The sequence below is a fragment of the Corvus kubaryi genome, unplaced genomic scaffold (assembly GCF_017639235.1).
Source record: "Corvus kubaryi isolate FWS band 111438036 unplaced genomic scaffold, C.kubaryi_AGA036_p1.0 65438, whole genome shotgun sequence".
Classification (NCBI taxonomy): Eukaryota; Metazoa; Chordata; class Aves; order Passeriformes; family Corvidae; genus Corvus; species Corvus kubaryi.
In genome coordinates, this window is record NW_024582002.1 from 2,867 (window position 1) to 19,535 (window position 16,669).

The 16,669-nt window shown below is 45.9% G+C and overlaps 1 protein-coding gene across 4 annotated transcripts in view; it reads right to left on the minus strand.

The window, feature by feature from the left end:
- Nucleotides 1-2,752: 2,752 nt before the first annotated feature.
- The window catches only part of LOC121673441 (high affinity cationic amino acid transporter 1-like), a 47,584-nt gene continuing 33,667 nt past the window's right edge, over nt 2,753-16,669 (minus strand). For all 4 annotated transcript variants that reach the window (XM_042046733.1, XM_042046734.1, XM_042046732.1 and 1 more), the window contains 8 exons: nt 14,981-15,105; nt 13,192-13,414; nt 12,268-12,407; nt 10,502-10,604; nt 8,570-8,781; nt 8,072-8,220; nt 5,770-5,878; nt 2,753-5,190 (listed from right to left, as the gene is read on the minus strand). In XM_042046733.1, the coding sequence (XP_041902667.1) occupies nt 5,081-5,190; nt 5,770-5,878; nt 8,072-8,220; nt 8,570-8,781; nt 10,502-10,604; nt 12,268-12,407; nt 13,192-13,414; nt 14,981-15,105 (1,171 nt within the window). In that variant the 3' untranslated portion in view covers nt 2,753-5,080. The remainder of the gene's footprint in view (nt 5,191-5,769; nt 5,879-8,071; nt 8,221-8,569; nt 8,782-10,501; nt 10,605-12,267; nt 12,408-13,191; nt 13,415-14,980; nt 15,106-16,669) is intronic.

The window sequence follows — 16,669 nt, forward strand, 5'->3', positions numbered from 1 at the left end:
TCTTTGTGGCCCTCCTCTAGGCCCACTCCAAGATGCCCATGTCCTTCTTGTGTCAGGGGCCCCCAGAGCTGGATGCAGCACTCCAGGACGGGTCTCACAAGAGTGGAGTAGAAGGGCAGAATCCTGTCCCTTGCCCTGCTGGCCACAGTGCTTTGGATGCAGCTCAGGATACAACTGACTTTCTGGGCTTTGAGTACCCATTGTTGGTTCATGTCCAGCCTCTCATCCACCACTATTTCCAAGTCCTTTTCCAAGTCCTTCTCAGTAGGGCTGTTCTCAGTCTCTTCCTCCCCCAGCCTGTGTTCTTACCAAAGGTTGCCCTGACCTACATACAGGACCTTGCACTTGGTCTTGTTGAATCTCATGATGTTCACATGGACCCACCTCTTAAGCCTGTCCAGATCCCTCTGGATGGCATCCCTTCCCTCCAGTGTACCAGCTGAACCACTCACCTTGGTGTCATCCACAAACTGCTGTGGATGCACCTGATCCCACTGTTTGTGTCATTTAAGATATTACAAAGTACTGGTTCCAATACTGACCCCTGAGGGACACCACTTCTTGCTGATTGCCATTTGGACATTGAGCTGTTCTGGATGCAACCATCCAGCCAATTCCATATCCAGCTTCCATCCATCAAAGCCGTATCTCCCGAGTTTAGTGACAAGGACGCTGTGTGGGACTACGTCAGAGACCTTGCAGAGTCCAGGCAGGTGACAGCAGTTGCTCATCCTTCATTCACCAACACAGTCACACCATTGCAGAAGGCCATCAGAGTGGCCTGTTGGTAGCTTCTAGGATTCTCCTTTTTACCCTTTCTAAAAATGGTTAAGATGATACAACTGGAGTTGTTACCAAGATGCTACTCTAAATTTTAAATGCACTAAAAGCATATTATTGGCCCAGGACAGGCTGGCTGAACCTGGTATAAGTTATCCATCTTTCCTCATTATATCTGGTGCTTTCCTTATCACTTTGTTGGTTTAAAGTCATATTCAAGAGATGGTTCCAGCAGTGAATTGGGAGTGGGGGCTTTTATGGTGGGAAAACTGGGACTGAACCCAGAACCATCATTATTTGGTAACATTGCCAATCCCTATCCGATCTGATTTTTGCCTCCCAATCCTGCCTTTGACTGGTTTCTTCCTTGGCACAGCCTCTGGGGCCTGCCCAGTCACTAGCAAAGCTACAGGAAGTTCTGCCTAACTAGATGGACGCAGCAATCTATCCCTGTGGGGGGTGTGAAGAGTGGCTCCTTCTGGTGCAAGCCCAGAAATACGGACTTTTTTCCCCATAAAAGGTTATTCCTTTTTTATACTTTGTCCTGTCTTTCTTTGCCTCTGCATGCTGAAGTAGGAGCAAAAGAAAAGCCCAGGTCACTTGGACAGTGGGAGGAAGGGAGCAGCCCTGAATGGGGCAGCCACTCCCAGGGAATGAAGACCCCCGGTTGCATGGTCAAGCTGGTAAGCCCTGCTCTTGCCAGGGAGGTGCAACCAGGCAAGGTGAGCTTGGCATTCCCAGCAGGGTAGGGGCTGTAGCTCTAGTCCATGCTCCTTGCCCATCTCTGTTCAAAGACAAGCAAGGGGAAGCATCTTTTGCTTTCTCAGGGCTGGAGACTTCCTGAACACCATGGCCACTGTGGGGACTTTCCCATCTGGAAATAGCATGGCCTTTGGCAGGAGAGGGAATGGGGCCAGCGCTAAGCAGAGAGGGTTTTATCACCTGTCTTTAAGGAAGTTGTTTGATTAATGTTAACTCAATGCAGAAGGGTGCGGCGGCAATAAAACCAGCCTACAGCTGCTCCCAGGGGGTTCCAGAGACGGGCACTGGGAGCAGGTATCAGCCGTGGGATGGCAGCAAGCGGGGAACACAGAAAGCTCCTTTCTATTGTGGGAAGGTACCATTTGGCCCTGCTGGGATGGCAGCTCCAGAACTGTCGGCACAGATGGGTTGGCTCAGTCGATGCACAGCAGCAAAAGCTTATGGTGGTGACACGCAGGGGGAGGAAAGGAAAAACTATCAAGTGCAAAATCAGGTATTTTACATCTCTGCACTGATGGTGGTTGTGTCCCATGGACACTCTGAGGAGCCTCTGTACAGCTTCCCATGCAGCAGTTGTTCTGTGGTCCCAATTATTATGTGGCTAATGATTACAAGAAGAGTTTGTATTATTTCAAGTATGATGTACAGATAAGTGTAATATATTCCTGATAATAAAACCGTGCGTCAGTGCACCTGTGGGCTGACGCATACAGATCAGCACGTCCTGCTGTGTTTTCTGTGCACACAGAAACTGGGATGAATGGGAAACAAAGCAAAACCCCATTAGAGGGTTACCCCATTAAGGTAAAGACTGAAGCTACACAGCCATTAGCTTCTGGGCACCAGGGCGGGTCAGCTGGGTTACCTGACACTGGCTCACATGCTGTGAGTTTCCATGGACTCATTTTCTAGGATGCTTCCAATATGACTGGGGCTCCCAGAACAGCGATTGTGGTCTGCAATGTTTCCGTGAAGGTGTTGTGCTGCAGCATGTGGCAACAGGAATATTTCTGCCAGTGGTTCAGGCTCCTCAGCAAGCACCTGAACTCCCCAGTGTTCCAGTTCACTCAGTTTCAACACCCCAGCCCCTGTCCCCTTCACCCTGCCCTCCTGCTGAGAGCCACCAGGCCCCTGGCTTGTTCAGTGCAGATGGAGCTGTGGCAAGGACACAAGCTTCATGTTTTCATTGAACAGAAGCTGGTAACCAGGTAGGGAAAAACAGCCTTATATTTTTAGTACAATAGGAAACTTTGATCCTGAGTTTTCAATCTTGTTGCCCTCCCACCATATTTTCAGTGCCTTTTGGGAGGCTGTGGAGTGTGTTGACCTTGTCTGTGTTTAAACAAAATAGAAGTCAACTTAGTGGCTTTTAATATCTATATTCATCTCTTCCTGCTTGAGTAAGACTTTGTATATGCCTGAGGAGCAAAGGCTTGACAGATGGTCAAGACCCAGTGACTGGAACAGACTCCCGACTTCATTTTGTGGGGAAGCTGCACTCAAAACACACCCTGAAGTGCACCTGGGAGGCAATGAACACATTGCCTTCACTTCCTCAAATTCCAACCCTGCCAAGAAAAGCCTCCCAGTGTACTAGAAACAAGCCAAGATTAAAACCTTTCAGTGGGCAGAAAGGCTATAAAGTCTCTCTTGGAAACGTCAGAAATGGTCCACAATCTGGCCATGTAATCCAGGAGATGGTCTGATTCCCCTTTCTGCTGCATCAGATGCCTGGTGAGACCCTGGGCAAGTCATGCAGGCGTCTATTTGGTTCTCCAACTCAATGACAGGTACAAGAGCCCGTTGCTTCAACAGCAAGAGCCATGCTGACAAACAAAGATTGTCCAGCGTTCAGAGGCAGTAGTACAAAGGACACCTAGGAAAGCATCCATTCACATCGGGAAAGGGGATTTCTGCAGTATCTATTTGGGATGCTCCAACCCCAGAAGTGTTTGAGGTCAGGCTGGACAGGGTTTTGAGCAACGTGACCTAGTGAAAGATGTCCCTGCTGATGTCAGGTAAGCTGGACCAGATAATCTTCAAAGGTCCCTTCCAACCCGAACCATTCCACAATTCTATGATCTGTGTTTCAGTACAAGCTGAAGCGTGAATTTAAATCATTGGCATTACTTGGGCATGGCTCACGTTCATGGTGCTTTAATAAGCCTTTTTAGGGTAGTGGATTAATGTGGCTAGGGAAAGCTGTTAGAGAGAATTAAAACAAAAAATCATTTTACAGCCAAAACCAAGGCATTGCCAACCAAACACAGACCCTGGTCTCAACTCCAAATCTCCTGCCTTTCACTACAGGCAGGCTCTGGAGGTGATCTCCAGCCCCAAAGGGAAAGCTCCCCTCAGCAAGTCAGACCCTAGAGCTTAGCAGTGTTTTCTGGGCTGCATGCTCTGCTGGGACTGAGAAGCCCCTGCACAGCCCCACAGCCTCCCCTGGGCAGGGGGCAGACACCAGGCACTGCTCATGTATGAACTTCATGCCTCTGAGGATCCTCCTGTGCTTCCCTTCATAGGGCAGGAATGTGCTCCACCCGCCAATGCCAACCAAAGCATCACTGCCAAATCCTTTGCTAATGCCAGGCACCCAGCACACAAAATTGATGTGGGGGAAGGAAAATAGGGCTCCACTTGCTATCAGAGCTGGCTCAGTTCTGCTGGCCACCCCACCACTACAGCCACACCACTGGTGATTTCTGAGGCAGAGAGGTAGGATGGCTCTTTGGAGACACCCATTGTTTTCAAGCCTTTGCAGTACTTGCACCACAAAGTTTCCTGACTAAAGCTGGCAATTCCTCTGTGGAGTGTACAGTTGGGAGAAGCACCTGCTGGCATTACCTGTGTGCTGGCGAGCGATCACTCACCTGACAATCAGCAGCCACAAAGCTTCCCAATATTTCACAGCAGTGATGTGCTTTAAAGCATGTGAGCACACAGCTAAAAAAAACAGTTAAAACAAAAAATGTAAGACCTGATACTTTAAAAAATGCAAATCTTGCAGGTGCTTTCTTAACCTGGTGAAATCTAGCGTTTGGTGAGAGCCTTTTTTTTTTGTGCGTACAGAGGGTACAGCTCACATAGGGTAAAGGATGGATCTGGTCTATGCCTGACAGTAGCACTGCAAAATCTACTCCATGTATGATCAGGTAGAATATCTGTGGGGAGATAATTCCCGGGGCTACTGAAAGAAGGACATTTGTGAGGCCTGGTTTCATAGCAGCATTTGCACACAGAAGCAGTTCTCTTTCTACAAACTGGGGAAAAAAAAACAACAGGAGAGGGAGAGAGGGAAGCGCCCCAGATTAGCTGCCAGTGCTGCTGGGAGTATGCCAGAGTTGTCTTTTCATCTTGTGGTCCCTTTTAACTGTGCTGCTAAACAAACTGCAAGCTGCAGTAACAGAGCTGGGGAGGCCTGCATTCTGCTTCCTTTCCTGTATTACTGATTACAGGTGTAATCTCGTTCAGGATCCCCACCACAAAGTTTCTTTCACTGCAGCCATTCTTCAGTCACCCGTAAGCCAAACACAAGTCATTTACAGCTGTCTGAGCCAGTGTCTGTGTTTCTCTCCACTTCTGCTGAGGCTGTGTAGCTGGCTTCCACACTGTGCCATATTCCATAGGTAAAGTAGATGATAAAGCCTGTGGAAGCCAAGGGAGAGAGCAGCATTAGCTCTGTAAGGAAATAGAAACTGCTACGCACACCCACTGACACAAGTTACACCAGTGTAAGTCCAGCCATCCTCATGGTCAGCTTCTAGCACACAGCCACTACCTTCCTTAGAGAAAAAAAGCCATTAACACAGGCACCAGCCTTTAAAAGTCAATCTATCCCAGCCCCAAACAGGATCCTGATTTGAGCATTTCAGGCAATTCAGCCTCATCTACATGGCTGCTGGGAGCATCTTGGCATGCAGCTTAGCTTCTTCAGCTCCAGAAGCACAAGCACCACCACCTGGACAGCAGCTCAAGGCCAGCCAACAAGAAATGCTCTATGGTTTCTTGTTGGCAACAAGACCCATAAGATGGTTCATGGGTTGTTGTTTTGTCCACACAAAGGCTTCAAGACCCTTGAATTTGAAACAAAGCTTGCTACACGCTGCCTAAATGGCTTCAGTCAAGTCACCAGACTTGCCCAAGGATGATCCCTCCCTGGAATGCTACAATAAATTTATGGTTAACAAAATCTAGTAACTTTGAACATTTCTCATTCTAACTCACCTAGGAGCATCCAGATTGCAAACCGGATCCATGTGCCTGCGTCTAGCTGCATCATGAGGTAAATATTCACAAAAATACTCCCAACAGGAAGAAAGGGCAAAAAAGGTACCTGAAAAAGAACAAGAGACATGTTACATCCACAGGCATGATTAACAGGTAAGAAAGAACAGCACATCCCTTGCAAATGGGAAGTGATGGCTGTTACCAACTCTTCAGCTGCCAGATCTGAGAAAAGACAAGGTTAAACCCAAAAGAAGGACATCAGTCCACCATAGCAGGGGGATGTGAACGATGTTGTTCACCTGTTTTAAAAGCTTGTTTTGTGGTCTAGAAGGAGGCAAGGGGCAAATTTTAGTGGCAATACTAAATACTTGTGGGGCAAAGGAAAGAAGAGTAAAAACCAAGGACTGTATCATGATAGGCACCTATTGAACACCAAGAGATGAAGCTAAGGGGAGTACCAGAGGAGGGACCTGAGGTCCAGCAGGTACCAAGGCAATGAAGCAATAGAGAGCAAATTATCCCAAGGCAAAGAAAACCAGAAAATACCACAAGAGATGACTACAGCTGTACCAAGAATGCCTTAGTGGTCTGAGAATCAAAGAAGAATGAGACAGTAAAGCCAAACTGCAAAAATAAGAATATAAAAAACAGCACTGGTATGCAAAGATAAAATCAAACAAGGCAAATTGTAACAATAGAAAGATCTCTGAATATGGTGGAACTAAGTGGAAAGTGAACTTCAGTCCTAAGGGAAAAGGAGATTTACAAAAACAAACAGGCTGAAATGCGGGCCTTTCTTGATTTAAGTTTTGAAAAAAAAAAATTATGCTAAGTAGCTGCTCACATAATTAGAGAAAGGAGATAGGCACACAGAAAAGAAAAGAATATATTTATAAATTTGGCTTTATCAAGTCAGTAGAGACAAATAAAATTTCCCTAGGTGGGTGAGTTATGTACCCAGAGATTGCAGAAGTGATCTCTGAACTATTAAATAAGCAACTCTGAGAGCTCTTGGTAGACTAGTACAGTCTCTAAAGACTGGAGTAGGGAGAAAAATTACCTATTAAAAAAATACAGAAAAACAACTGGGAAACAAACAGATCAGCCCAGGATTTCCAGAGTGATTTTGGAGAAAAATCACAGTCAGGTTGTAAATGCCTAAAGAACAGCAAGGAGATAAGAAACAAGATTGTCAAGCATTGGAACAGGCTACCCAGGGAAGTGGTGTAGTCATCATCCCTGGAGGTGTTTAAAAGACATGTTGATGTGGCACTGAGGGACATGGCTTAGTGGTGGACTTGGCAGTCTTGGGCTAATGGTTGGACTTGATGATCTTAAAGATCTTTTCCAACCTAAATGACTCTGTGATTTTATGATTACAGATTTAGCTGTGACAGATATAATTTTTCTTTTTTCTCAGACAGGGTAGTGGCTGAGGAGAAAAAAAGGAGGTAAAATATCCTGAGTGAAAGGTGAGCAGAATTCCTCAGAAGCAAGTTCAGAAAATAAGGTCTAGATGAGAATTCCTAAGTTTTCTGCTCCTGGACATTTCTGCTTCCACCTTTGGGACCATAACCCCAAAATGAGCTGCAAACACTACCTTGGAAAACTCTGGTTGTATTAAGTTATTAAAATCTGTGGATTTATTGAAAAACTTTAATTGAAGAGCAGTCGAAATGAAAGCAGTTTGGAGGATGGAATTATAATCCAAAATTAATTTAATAAATTGGGGAGCTACCTGAAATCAGTATGATACAGCATGACTTGTAGGATTATATTGGGGGAAAAAACTCATCCCAGTGTTTGTTTAATACAGAAAGGATGGTGTGCTTGGAGAGGAAAACAACAGAGTTCCTCATACTTAAGGCTGCTTAAGAGAGAATGGTCATCCCTTAGCCTCCATGGGGACTAAGGAGGACATGAAAGTGCACTTTCTTAGAGATTTAGAGCCTTGGATCTTCACACACAAGTTTATTTCTTGGGTTCTTTCTCCTTCTGTATCCATGATCACATGTGGCCCTTCACAACCATCCCCTTTCCTCCAGTCTCTGTCTCTTCCCTATCCTATAACCATCTCCTTTCAAAAGCAGGGTCCTGCCCTTCCCTTCCAGCCACACCTCTGTAGCAGGTTCTGCCCTTTCAGCTTCTCCTGGACAGAAAAGCTCACATCATGCCTATATTCTATGCATGTCCATATGCATGTCCATATGCCCTCCTTCTGATACAGGCCAACACACACTTCCTCCTCCAACCACCTCCCAAACAGCTCTGTTCTAGCTACATGTCCCAGGACATTCACCTTAAAGGAGAGTTTGGTTTTGCTTTCAGGCTGTTTCCGTATAATGAAGATGATAGTGACAACAAGGATGGCGGCAATAATCTGTACAGTGTTTATCAGAATGTTTGGCTCAAGGGAAGTCAGGATACAGATACCCACAATAAGGAAACCTGTGAACAGACACCAAAGATTACTGATTTATTTTTTTTTTTTTAGATACAGGGAAAACCTAAGAATAAATCATAAGCAGGCAAAGCAGAATCTGGAAGCTCAGCAAACAAAACAGCAACTCACAAAAACCCTTACCATAACAGATATGCCTTTCCCACTCTACACCCCCACACACCCCATCTGTGGATTTCTTTTTAAGTCAGGAATTTAATCTGTAGACCTTCAGTTATTTTGGCTATTACAAAAGCTCATCAAAATCACATCAAGGAGGCGAGTTTTTCCACCATGGTGAGTACAAAGCCCTACCAGCTGACTCATTGCCCCAGAGACACACTGCCCAGCACTTACCAATGACGAAAGTTGAGATGTTCACCACCAAACCAGAGAATTTGGAAGGATCCGAATCTGTAGAACACAGTATGGCTTTGAGGGAAAACTTCTCCTCTTCCTCTGGCAGAAACCCAGCCTGTGACTCACTGGTGCTCACAGACTCGTTATTATCTGTCTCCTCTGTCGACCTAGCCATCTGGTACGCCAAATTAGGCTGCTCTGGTTGGTACCTAGTAAAAGGAAATGACACAAAGAGCCTGTTAGTTTGGCTTTTAAATGAGGCTACCACAAATTGAAAAGCCCCACAGACAGTCATGGCTGCACGCCAGACCTCTACAGCACCGGGACAGGCCTACGTCACGTCTATACCCTTCTGCTTCATGGGGGAATATGAGGAATGATGTCATCATGAAGTAAGCAAATATGGCCAGCTTTTATCACCTACAGCTTGGTAGTAACGGAAGTGTTTTGAAGTGGACAGTGCTCCCTTTCATGAATCCTGTCATCCATGTCACCAAGACATGACTGGGTGACAGGAGAAGGAAACGGCAGAGGGACAGACAGATGGTCATAACCAGGCCATTGTGTCATCTGTGGCAAATCAGCTCCTGCATTTTGGCACGGAGGTGGCTGAGCCAACAGCTCTGCAGCTATTGCACCCTGCAGCAACATTCGTGGTGCCTCTACTCCTCCATCCCAGACTCTTCTGCTAGCTTGCCTGCTGCCATAGGGAAGGAAGAAGTGAAGCAAGAACAGTTGGTGCATATGTGGACAGCACATTCAACACGGCTGTGACACACAACCATGTGGATCCACAAATAAAAATCTCTCTTCCAGCCTCAGCTCTCTGTTACAGAAGGTTTTGTCAGTGACTCAGCCACATATCTGACTGAAGGACTGAAAGTCACCTTAAAACTGTTCCTATGGGGATGTGTTCACAATGAGGCATTTGTTAAACACTGAGAATTGTGAAATGCAGTGAAATCCTTGGGTCTAGCCACAGCAAGAAACTAGCGGCAGGATCTTGCAGCTTTGGAAACAATTCAGCTGCTACATCATTAAGCAGTCAAGGGGCAGACAAATCAGCTGCCCAGGCCACTACAAGACAGGCTGTTGGCTCTGCCAACCCATGATGGGGGAAATGCAGTAGGTACAGCAGCTTGCAAAAACAAATTAAAAAGCCATATTTAGCTCTGAGGAAAAGAGTAGGCTGGGAAATCAGGAAACTTAGGACGGACAAGGTAAATCTGCAAGAATTTTCAAGGGGCAGGGCAGAGAGCACAAACACAAAGCAATGGTACTACAGAACAGCACTGGCCCTTCACCTACTGCAAGACTGTTCTTAGTTCAGTGCAATTGCTGTGAAAGCCTCCATCTGATTCTGAATAAGTCATTCAACACACAAAGGTATTTTTCAGTAACATCTTCAGACATTTTTTTCATGAGTCGAGTGCTGTTGTCTGTAAGGTGCCAAGCACTGAAGACCTGAGATTTTTAGCTTAGGTTTGGGAAGATGTGGGAGCTCAGCACTTCTAAAAGACACACACTTAAGGCACTGATCCTGCAAACACATGCTCAGTTCTTTTCCTGCTGCTAGACTTCATCTTGAATCCCCTTTCAAAAGGAGGACAACCTGAAATTGTATCTCCACTGGGGACAAGAGTGGTGACAAGGAAGGCATCCAGGATCACACATCTCTCCTCCCTATCCCTTGGCATCTCTCCTGGGGCATTTAGAGTTGACCACAGCAGGACTGGCACGGAACAAAGGTTAACCAAGTTCAGAGGACTTCCCTGTAGATCCAACTAACATAATCCCCCATGAGCTTAAAGAAACAAGCTCTTCACATGTCTGCAGCTGGAGATGTGCCCAAAGAAACTATGAGGGCATCTGACTGCTGTGCAGAATTCTCTCTGTGTGACAGAAGAGACAAAGCTTCAACATTCTTACCTCAGTACCAACACACAGGCTGCTACCAAGGAGTAAGCCAGGAGGGTCCCGATGGACATGAGGTCCACAAGATCTTTCAAGTCAAAGAGAAAGGCCATAACAGCTGTAGGATGAGAGGAAGGTGAGAGAGAAGAAAAATCAGCAACATGGCAGAACATGCACATCTCAGGAGGACTAATAATGATGCAGCACACATGTGACTCTTGCTCCGGACTTGGCAGGGGAGCTGAGGATGTCCCAAGACAAGGAGAGGCAGGCCTTGGTGCATGAACACTCTAAGCCCCCACAGGCTGTCGCAGCCTCAGTAGCTGAAACAACAGGAAACGCTTACTACAGTAAATTCCAGCCTGTTTGTCTCATGTGGGTATGCTCACCCAACTACCTAGAATAAGCAGGGGTTTAAGCCACAACCTCATTGTTAGTCCCCCAGTGTAGCTGCAGTACTCCTGAAGTCACAGCTATTTCCTGGAAGTAGCTAGAGGGAACAGAGGATGGGCAGCACCTTGCCCTGGTGTCTCAGCTCAGCTGGAGTGAAACCAGGCTTGTGTATGCAATGGGACCAAGCATCAAAGAGGGCATCTTGAAGTAGCAGGTATCATCATGGGAGTTTCCAGAAAAAGGCTGCCATCCCTTAGAGATTACCCTGCTTACACACCCTCACCAAGTAACCCCAGCTGTACAGGACTTTGTACAGGGCTTTCAGAAGGCAAGTAAGTGGATAGAAGACACACAGTCAGATGTCAGGTGACACCAAGAGTCATATAAGAGTGTAGGGACCTCAGAGCTGAGCTTGGCCCAGCCTGTCCTTAATGCACAACCTGGAGCCCAACACCCAGCCCAACCTTCAAACTCAGCTGGCAAGAGCTGTCCCTGCAGCTTTGTGTGGGTTTTTGGTCATAGGCACGACTTGGATGAGACTGCAAAGCTTTTTTTTTTACTTTATATTGCTCTTTTCCCTACCCCACCATGGTCTGGATCCAAGAATACTTGAAGAGGAAGGTGCAGGAGAAGGAAGCTGTGAGGAGGCTCTGTGAGTCCCACTGGCAGGAGCTGAGCCCTTTCACAGGAACTCAAGAGCCCAGGGCAGCAGTCTGGCAGCAACTCCCCACCAAAGGCATTCTTGTACCCACAGCTCATCCTGCATTTACAGCAGAAGGTAAAGAGGAAGCAGCAAGGCTCTCCTCTTTGCCAGGCATCATGACGAAGGGGGTGACAGCAAGAACAGGGTAAGCTGCTCATCCTTGCTGTCTGGGAGGTTTAATTCCCATATTTGTGGGGAGCCAGGAGAAGGAAGGGGAGAACAGGATGGCTGCCAGCTGTGACTAACTGATTAACAAATGCCAGTGCCACAGGGGCCATCTGCCTGCCTCTGGCTGCTCTGGCATCTTCTGCAGAGCTGCTACCCACAGGCATGTGGTGTCTTCAGCCAAGCCAGGCCAACAACCACAAGGATGCTGGGACACCACTGGCTGCCACCTTGCAGGGAGTTAATTACTTTTAAGGCTGGCTGAGCAGATAAAGGCAGTTCCTGGCATGAGACAGGATGGCAGCAATGAGCTCTGAGAAAGAGGGACAGGCACACAGCAAGCTACGAATGCTCACCCAGACTCTCCAGGGCATGCCCTGGAAATCCAGGACACCCTCTGGGATGTTGTGTTCTGCAATATATCCAATTAGTAAGTGGGCTAGAGTCAGGCGGACTTATCTGCTCTGAAGATGAGCTTATGTCTCCTTTCCACAGATTTGTGCAAGTCTTTGGATCCTACCTGCAGTAGCTCCTGATGTCACTGTTGCAATTAAGGGAGTTTTTCTCTTCTCGTTGACTTTAGCCAAAAATTTAAAGAGAAGTCCATCTTCTGCCATAGCATAAATTATTCGAGGCATCGGAAACATGGAGCCAAGGAGACTACGGACACAGGAAGGAGAAATAATCTACTTATATTACCTCCTGCTGAGCACAGGCACACAAATGAAATCAAGTTTATGGCAGTGTAACTGTCGAACAGGTGGCTTTCGTTCACTTCAGCTTCTCCTTCAAGGACTCCCTCTGAACACCCATGTTACTGATAACTGCTAACTGAGGTGCAGCTCTACGATTTTGGATAGCTAAACTTAGCCAAGGGCCATAAAACCAGCCTGACTTTCAGGTAGTAAAAGAGCTGTCACTTCTATGAGCCTCTGCAAGTTGCTTACCTAATTGAGCACATCTAAGTTGATCTGAAATAGGCCTTCTGAGTTCAGAAGGTGACATGTTCTGCCTCCAGCTTGCCCTGCCTCCCATCCAGATGCCTGTCCTGCAAGTAACCTGCAGACATATGGCCCTGGATATGGTATGCCCCATGCACTCCTGAAGATGCACCCTGCACTACCTGACACAAGTCTGCTCTCCATCCAGCAGGCTAGGATGTTTTGCACCCAAACTGTGTTTGCATTGCATAGCTGCCTTCATGACTTAGTCACTCAATCCAGATTTATATTCCTGAGATGCACCTGCTGGGTGTTCTGCTAAGATGGGAGTTTCTGAACTGATACTGGTCACCTGTTTCTCTGGTATCTATCACAGGATGAAATCCTGGTCCTTTTGAAGTCAGTAGCTCCATATTTCATCCCTGGTCTCTGCTCCATTTTTCAGAAGAGGTGGAGATACATGTGTGCCTTGAGAGATGCAAAAATGAAGAGCAGTGCCTTACCTCGTAGAAAGTGCACACAAGGAACCGACAGCCACTGCATAATTGGCTCCATCCCAACCCACGTATTTAAAGGCATTGGGTAAAGGGCTATTGGTATCCAGCTGGTAGTAAGGCATCATGAGTGTCAGGGCAGCCGACACGCCAAAATAAGCCACAAAGCAGATGAGCAGAGATGCCACAATGCCAATAGGAATGGCCTTCTGAGGGTTTTTTACCTCCTCACCTAGAAGAAAGGAATTTAAATATCAGCTAAATGACCAGCAAGAACTTTATCCCAGCCTAGGGCAGGAGTGCTGGCTGGGGCTTTCAAAGGTTTTGTGGGCACAGACGTGCTCTTTGACCATAATACTCCTCATGGCCTGCTCCATCCACTGGGAATACCCACAGCCTGTTTGCTCCCATTTCTGCTGCTCCTGTCACTTCTTCTGACACACATTCATGGAAGCCTTGTAAACTCAGGCACAGAAACAATCTGGATTAAAAACAGTCTTTTCCCCAAAATAGATCATCCTTCTATACTCCTTCTATCCTACTGATGGTGCACACTCAAGAAGAGTTCAATGATCACAGATGATGAAACAAGAAATTATTGTGCAGCTGTAGGGAAAATCCTTGGATGCCCATTTTAGTAGCATCTCCACCAGAACTGATACACCATGATCATGGCACCATAGGTGTCCAGTTCCAGAGAAAGGCAGAGTACCTGAAAGTCATATGAATCTTTGAAAATGCATCTTAGAAAAAGGACCCCCTCTAGTTTTTATGGAAAATTTTCAACAAACAAGTAGGAAAAAATGTGTGTAAAAAACCAAAATTCCTCAAAATTCAGGCACTGATCAAGTACAAAACAGATTTGCGTATTCCTAGTCCTACAAAACTGCTCTGGAAGCAAGAGCTCCTGAGGTACAGCATTTCAGCAGGATAAACTGATAAACATAGATCCATACACCTACAAGTCAAAAGCAGATGAATGTTTCTCTTACAAGGAGAGGCTCCAGGGCTGGCTGGAGTAATTGAGCACTTCTCAAACTCCTTGCTTAGAACAGGACATAGTAATCCTTTATCTGTCTGTGACGATTTCCTTCTCCCTCTGCTCCAACCGTTCTTGCCAAATGTGAAATTAAGGATAATCCTTTCTTCAGGGAATTAGGATTCTTCTTAGCCACAAGAAATATAACTATGCTTCTCTCTTGAAATGAGACCTCTTAACCTTTAGAGGTAAAAACTCCTCCTGATTCTGAGGCACAGCTTTAGGGTGCAGATTACTCCCCAGAGGCTTCCTCTTTCTTTGGATCTCTAAAATACTCCAAGCCATCAGAGCCTCTTCAGCTGAAGGCACTGAAGAACTCTGTCCCAGAATAACCTGTTGATTAAAGTATCATCTGGAGTTAGAGGCTCAAACTCATCCGAACCTGGGCCTTCCCTGTTTGCCCTAGCTGGTAAACCTGGACATGTTTTCTGTGGAGTCTGACCTGGTTAGTGTCGTATCTGACTATCCACAAGCTTGGGCCCTGCAGGCAAAGAAGAAAGGAGGAAGCTTGTGGGTTATACAGCCTATCTGCATGCCACAGCAGCTAGAAGTCAGCACTTGGGCACTCAGGGACTTGAACAAATTCAGCACTTTCACTATTAGTAGCAGCTGAGCCAAAAGCCTATTTTGAGCTGAAGTTCAGAGGGATGACAAATGCGGTGTCGTGAATTCCCTATTATCAGCGCTCTGCAACATTACTGAAAGTCAGTCTACTGGCAGCCAGGTTCATAACCAGAATGAAGACATCTTCCCTCTTACCTGTAGTAGCAATACAGTCAAATCCCACAAAAGCATAAAAACACGTGGCTGCCCCTGAGAGGACTCCTTTCCATCCATAGGGCATAAAACCTCCAACACCGTAGAGCTTTTCTTCCTGTGTTTGACTGAAAGGCATGGCACTGGGTTAGAAGTAATCCTGCCTAGCTGGGAGGCACAAAGCTATTCACATAGCTCATAACAAGATCCAAAGCTGAAGTTTGAAGGCTGTCCCTTTCATATGCTAGCATACAAATACCAGGCAAAATGCTAAGCCCTACCCACTGCTGAGCTTTGGACTGGCCTGCAACAGGCTGGGGAATGCACGGAATAAAAATGGTTCACGCTTTGTTCCCACCACCTGTTTTGTGGGGTGGATAAAAATGTCTTGGCTAAGACACGGAGAAAATAGCATGAATATTAAAAATCCTCTCCTAACATTACTGCATGTGTGTAGATACACATTCATTCAAACAGAAGCTTTAGGAAAAGCTTTTGGAAAAGCTGAAGACTGAGAAACAGGTAAGCCATCCACTTTTTACATCAGATGGACTCAGACAAAGTGTAGGTGAGTAGACATAAGAGAGGAATGCAAGGTGCCATGACTGTTTAAAATCCACCCCATCTTCCATTCTCAACTTCCAAAGTCCTTATGCCAAGCTCATACTCAAACCATGCTTGCAACCATGAGAGAGAAGTGGAGCCTGGATCCTTGACACACCAAATGCTTTGGTGAGCCTTATCCAAAGCTCGTTTAAGTCAGCAGACAAGCCCAGGCTGATCTCAGTGCACTTTGGATGGGGACCCCAGATCCATGTGCCTTGTCTTGAGTGACATATAACAAGCATACCCTTCAGTTCAAGTGATTTAGGTCACTTTTTCAGTGAAAAGCCTTTGTAAAGATGAATTAAGGCAGTTAAACTAAAGTAAATCCCAAATCTGCAAGTCTTCTCACATAAAAGCATCTGAACTCTCTCATTGCAGCTCTGCTGAGACTTAGATGAAAACTGGCCTACAGAAATAGCACAAGCCAAATGTGGATTACTCTGGAAATAATGAGAAAATAAACCCCAGACAGATTTTACAAAAATATTAAGTCCTACAGGTCAAAGAGCTGCAGCTATACTTTGAAACTCTTGCACTAATTGCTCCTTGCATGGGAATAGCAGCAGGGAAGGAGAGGGGACCTGTCCTATAGAAGCAATTTGTTTGCAGCAGGTTGAATTTTGGAAAGAGGCTCAAGAAGCGGCTTTTACACAAGATAAATTTGACCCACACAATATTTATGAATCTCATCAGATTTTGTGCAGCTGTGCTTCCTTGCAGGCCACCATAAAGAGTTTAGGTAGCAAGCCAGGACTGAGCTGATACCTGTGGAGATATTTAAAGGGCCTTATTCTGTGTTGTACAGTCTCAAGAAAAAATTAATAGCTTTGTCTTACTGGTAAGCCTTGTAAGCTCCTTAATTTTGATCTTGTATAGGATGACAGAACTTTGGCCAAACAGCAAAATGTAATTAAAAACATATTTATGATATGCTTGCTGCAATGCATTAAAATAATCTGCAACTTGCCTTCACTTTGTTGAGGCATTTGAGACAAGGTGTCTAAAAGGTGTAACAATGCTCCAAACATATTGCCCAAGTATTCAAAGAAAGTACACAGCTATACTTGGACATGGCTTCATACAGAC